The sequence below is a fragment of the Syzygium oleosum genome, unplaced genomic scaffold (genome assembly GCF_021117445.2).
Source record: "Syzygium oleosum isolate NSW1041296 unplaced genomic scaffold, Sole_v2.1 Sole_v2.11, whole genome shotgun sequence".
NCBI classification, from domain to species: Eukaryota; Viridiplantae; Streptophyta; class Magnoliopsida; order Myrtales; family Myrtaceae; genus Syzygium; species Syzygium oleosum.
Window position 1 is genome coordinate 9,738,592 of NW_026607495.1, and position 5,892 is coordinate 9,744,483.

At 41.4% G+C, this 5,892-nt stretch overlaps 1 protein-coding gene across 1 annotated transcript; it reads left to right on the forward strand.

The window, feature by feature from the left end:
- The first annotated feature begins 297 nt into the window (after nt 1-297).
- LOC115680549 (UDP-glycosyltransferase 708G1-like) lies at nt 298-3,378 on the forward strand. Its single transcript, XM_030604363.2, has 2 exons — nt 298-1,893; nt 3,173-3,378. The coding sequence occupies exons 1-2, from the start codon at nt 500-502 to the stop codon at nt 3,240-3,242; spliced, it is 1,464 nt and encodes a 487-aa protein (XP_030460223.2). The 5' UTR covers nt 298-499; the 3' UTR covers nt 3,243-3,378.
- The last annotated feature ends 2,514 nt before the right edge of the window (nt 3,379-5,892 follow it).

Genomic DNA, 5,892 nt, shown 5'->3' on the forward strand with positions numbered 1-5,892 from the left:
AAAGAGTACCTTGACGATGAGAGGCTAGTCTTACTCTATTTTTCCGACTGATGTAGTGCTTTCAGACATTCGTAAGGACTCGGTCAATCCATGCTTGCCAACCTCAAGATGATTGTTCTTGTGGCGAATCCTGGAAATTTCAATTCACAAACTCATTTTCCACTTCACATGGGACGCTAGATGTTTAAAAAAGATTGAGTAAACATTTTTCTCACAATACGCCTCGATCGACATTAATTTATTCTACACAACCTTATCCAAAAATCATTGAGTGGATAGTGGCATCTGAGTTTCTCACCTAACCAAGCACATGACCACACGATCCCACCTACATTTATCGCTAATAAAGAAGACATACAAAAACGAGTGGTCGACAAATGAATCGTCTGACGTCTGCTAACAGCAACAAATAATTGTTTCATCTACTGTAAAACCTCTTTCAGCATCTATTTGGCAAATCATCTATAGTCTCCTCATCATCCAAGAACGCCCTGTAGCGATGAGTACACCACAACCTCCTCATATAGCTCTGTTCCCTAGTGCGGGAATGGGCCATTTGATACCATTCCTCCGGCTCGCGGCAATGCTGGAGAAGCAAGACAGCATCGTTACGGTCATTGCAGCTCGACCCACCGTGTCCATTGCCGAGTCGGACCACCTATCCTCATTCCTTCGCCACAATCCCAAAATCAATCATCTTGAACTCCAGCTTACTCCTAGCTTCCGGCGAGCTGATTCTGCTCCTGTTGACCCTTTCCTTCTCCAGATGGATCTCATCAGTCAGTCAATCTTTCTTCTCCCTCCACTGTTATCTTCATCATCTCCACCTTTTTCCGCTATATTTGTGGACTTCCTTCTAGTTGCCGAGATTGCTCCATTTGCTAAAACCCTTCAGCTTCCTATTTATGTTCTTTCCACCACCTCAGTCGCTTTCGTCTCCCTCACGGCGTACCTTCCGGTGCTGGCATCAAACCCAGCTGAGTTCAACAAAACTTCCACTGAAATCAAGATACCAGGATTGCCACCCATGGCAATGTCAAGCCTCCCACCGGTATTCCTTGATTCCAGTCATCTTTTTACGTCAATCATTATTACAAACTCTCAAGCTCTATCAGACGCCAAAGGAATCTTGATGAACACTTTTGATTGGTTCCAACCATCTACACTTGCCGCTCTCAACAAAGATAGGGTGATTAAAAGCCTGCCGCCCATTCTGCCTATAGGGCCATTAGAACCATGTCATGTTCCACATGACCATAATGGGGATCAATACAGGTCATGGCTGGAGAACCAACCAGCTGAATCTGTGGTATACATTAGCTTTGGGAGCAGAACGGCAATGTCCAGAGATCAGATACGAGAGTTGGAAAAAGGGTTGGAGAAGACGGGGTGGAGATTCTTCTGGGTTCTAAAAACCAGTAAAGTGGATAAGGATGACCAAGCGGATGCGGAACACTTTTTGAATGAATCCTTCTTGGAGATAACAAAGAATAAGGGGTTGGTCATAAAAGGGTGGGTGGACCAGCAGGAGATTTTAGAGCATCCCGCCATCGGAGGGTTCTTAAGTCACTGCGGGTGGAACTCGGTTATGGAAGCGGCTCTACAGGGAGTTCCAATGCTTGCCTGGCCGCAAGATGGTGATCAGAGGTTGAATGCAGAGGTCATGGAGGATGCAGGATTGGGACTGTGGGAGAGGAACTGGGATTGGGGTCCCAATGGTATTGTGCAAGGAGAAGAGATTGAGAAGAAGATTGTAGAGTTGATGACAGATGAGAAGCTGAGAGAGAGAGCCAAGATGGTGAGAGAAGAGGCTAGGAAGGCTGTTGGGAGTGGTGGGAGCTCTGATAAGGCGATCAGAGAAGTAGTTGAATCGTTACATTTGATTCTAACAAGGTAGTTTGCTATCCGGAGAAATTGTCACATCGAACTAATCTATGAAGTAAACTAAAGAGTGTTTCCTTGTTGAATATTTGTATTGCGTGGAACTATGGTTTTGATATTAATAAAGATTTTTTATTAGTGATGTGTAAGTGTATATGTGTTGGACATATTTAGTAAAGGATGAACAAAAGACAATGCACGATAGTTGAACGGGTAAAGGCTTATTATGAATGGGATAGAGAAAATATTGTTTCACTAGTTTAACAAAATGGTGTTACATAGTTGTAGGATGAGATGTTAGTGTTAGGCCCCATTTGGTTCAACATTTGAAATAAGCATTAGGGCTCACAACACCGCTCGCCACTTCGCCGCTCGCCTCTCTTCCCTAAAGATATGCTGGTTTTTACGATTTTTGGATAACTTCATGTTGAGCATAACTTGAAAGAGCTTGATTCCTCTACCTACTGTTTGTTGTTCTTGATGAAGTTCTTAAGCGACGAATTGAGAGTGTGTTGTTATCGGAAGTATTATTACTGATTCGCTTTGCTCAAATCGATTCTATCTGTTCGATTGCTTATGTGCTTTGCTTGGTATTCTCTGTATTGGTATGAAAGGATGACCCAAAAACTGACGCAAATTCTCGAAAAGTTTGTCTTTTTGGGTTTCTAGTGCATGAGTAGTTGTGGAAGATAGAGAACCATGCTCCACATTAAATTTCACCTCATGTAGAGTGAAACATATGCTGCCAGCTGTAAACTCTTTGTCCTCTGTGATGATGTTGTAACTTCTGAACACGAGAATGGGCTTGAATACCATAATGGAGTAGGATGGTACTATTGTGTGGAGCTAAATTGAGGATCATGAAGGTCACTCCAAGGTTTTTCTTCAAATTTATATGTCAACTCATTTGTACTCAGTTTCAGTATGAGCAATCTTTGTATATGGGATTTGGGGTTGGGTTATGTTGTGTTGGTGACAAGCGCTTCAATTCCTTAAAACAAGCAAACATGCTTTCAGTATTGTGGAGCAGGGTGAAGTAGAGAACTTTTTGCTGAACTTTTTGCATACTTAAATCTGTTCTTTAGTGCCATATTTTGTCCCTCATTTTGTATGTGAATTCTTGCATATAGAACTGAATGCTTCATGTTCGGCATGAGGTACCCTGTTGCATATAAAACTGAATATTCTCCTTGCATCCTCTCATTCTATTTTAGAATCGGAAGTGGAAGAAAAAAGGGACAAAATTAGGTGTACTTAATTGCTTTGTTGATGTTTGCAAGTGCCCTTGCAGGCACGCATGGGAACAGATCAATGTGCTGAGAGGAGAAGCAGAAGCAAAATTACCTATCGGAAGCTCCTGAGCAGAGATCAAGTGGTACCCAGATGCACTTGATGTCTTCATCGAATGATTACACACCTAAATAATACTTCTGATCCTGCAAAAAAACCAACCTTAAGTTGTTGACTACAAAGTCAAAGTCATTGATTAAATGCTATATGTTTGTAGGGGTTTTCGTATAGAAATAAAGAAAATGACTCTCATGTTTCGTTTGTAAATGAATTTCACCTTCCTGAATGAGTCAAATTACACGGCCTCGACCCAATTGTCCTAAAAAAATCCACACTTGGTGGTTAAATAGTGACAGAGCAACGTACAATGTCTTGCAACGTTTTTGGGAGCCTTGAATTTCCATGTAAAACTACAAAAAGATTGTGCCCGTGGAGTGTGATTCACCATTTCTTAGGAAAGAAGTAGCATTTACGTAGCAATGAGACGATTCGTGCTGGCTAAATAGAGACGGGGCGAGCACCTGCACGTTACATTCCTTCCTTAGCTATTACAAGAAGCACATGTTGCCTGTTAGGAAGCAGATAAATAAACTCTCTTTTTTTAATGGGGGGGGGGGGGGGGGGGGGGGGGGGGGGGGGGGGGGGGGGGGGGGGGGGGGGGGGGGGGGGGGGGGGGGGGGGGGGGGGGGGGGGGGGGGGGGGGGGGGGGGGGGGGGGGGGGGGGGGGGGGGGGGGGGGGGGGGGGGGGGGGGGGGGGGGGGGGGGGGGGGGGGGGGGGGGGGGGGGGGGGGGGGGGGGGGGGGGGGGGGGGGGGGGGGGGGGGGGGGGGGGGGGGGGGGGGGGGGGGGGGGGGGGGGGGGGGGGGGGGGGGGGGGGGGGGGGGGGGGGGGGGTTATAGTCAAATTTGTATGAGATGAGATATCACAATACTTTTGTGCAAGCTACGATCAAATTTGTAGGATGTGATTTTTTTTATATAAATTTATTAATATGTATCTTTCACATTCCTCTCAATGCGAAAATATAAAAGTTGTGGTCATTGTTTCTTTTTTTCAATTTTTAAAATATAAAAATTAAAAAACTTAATTTGGTCATATTAAAGAGTTTTCCACATATATGTTTACTAAACAATCTTATATTTTTCCAAAGCCCTTTTCAGTTATAATTTATCAAATAATATTTACATTTTTTTCGAAACCTTTTAGACTAAATATCTTTATATTTGGCAAAAAAAATAATTCAAATATCGAACTAAACGTGACCTTAGAATGGTGAAAAAGTACAAGGGGTATGGAATTTATTCTTTAAGGTTGCAGGCTGTACGCTTGATTGGACATTCCTTGTCTACTTTCTCGATTCTTCTTTCCTCATGATTAAGTAGTCTTATTTTATATTTAATTTCTTCCAACTTGGTGCTTGCTTGTTGCCCACGTTTATGCTCTTCTCCTGCCATCGCCATTCTCAACAATTCTAGAATTGACCACTTCCCGAGAATTATAGGGAATGAGAAAATGGATAACAATTTTCAATACTTCCTTCTTTTGACATGTCTTGTGATGTTTCGAACGTATCTTAAAATTTTTTATTTAATCTGTCTCATGTTTTTCAATATTTTCGTCCCACGTTCTCTTACATCCTTTTGTTTAAACACTTGTGCTCTCCTTCGAATCAGCATATCTTTTTTTCAATGATGTTTCATGTCTTGGGCCATTAAATTGCTCTTAGTTGTAATTGTTTTCATCGAAAGTAGAGATGGGTAATTTTTGTGGAGCACGTTTGCCATAGTTTTTGTTATAATATTAACGAACACGGAAGCTAACACGGATCTTACAAATTAAGTTAATGCAAAAGTATTAGAGAAAATACACGATGAACGATAAAGGACACCCGATATTTATGTAATTCGATCCGAGTATCAGTATCTACATCCACGATGAGAGCTAGTAGTAAATAATTAAATAATAATCGGATAGTCAAAGTTTATAATCGTTCACTCACACGCTCAAGTGTTTTTCACACCTAAAATAAACACAAACCCAAGTATTTACAAATAAACAACTCATAATGGAAATAAAAACTCACAGCACTAATTCATCGCATGTCCGCTGCTCTCTTACCGCAAAGGAACGTGCAGCTCCTGCTATTTTCGAGAGCTACTGTGCGGCTACTTTCACACACAAAGGAACCCCACTCAATTCTTCATGGGCGGCTCCTCAGGGAGAGCTACTGTGCTCTCCTTTGAAAACCCACACCCCTCACCGTTTGGCTTTTCTTCAAGACACAAAGAATAGGATTAATATCACGAAAAATTTCAAACTGATACACTTATAACATATTTATCTCAAATTAATTTTTAGACAATCAAAAACCCCAAACTGGTACACATGTATCAAATTTACCCTAAACTAATTTTGTTATTATAAAAAATCACAAACTGATACACTTATAACAAATTTACCCTCCGCAAAATTAGATTAATACCACAAAAAATCAAAAATTAATAAACATGTGACAAATGGAGAGGTAAAATCCCAAACTTGTACATTAGTCAACTGTTACATATTATCCAACTCAGCAATTTGACGATAAAATTTAATAGAAACTAATTAAGGGTAAATTTGTCATAGGTGGACCAGTTTGCAATTTTTTATGATTAAAAAATTAATTTTTAGTAAATTTGTCAAAAATATACCAATTTATAATTTTTCGTGATAATATTCC

What these genes read in the sequence shown, in the direction of transcription:
- LOC115680549 (XM_030604363.2), top strand. Translation starts at nt 500, where the DNA reads ATGAGTACACCACAACCTCCTCATATAGCTCTGTTCCCTAGTGCGGGA. An exon ending in TTACATTTGATTCTAACAAG is followed by an intron (nt 1,894 to 3,172) that starts GTAGTTTGCTAT and finishes GTGCCCTTGCAG; the next exon opens with GCACGCATGGGAACAGATCA.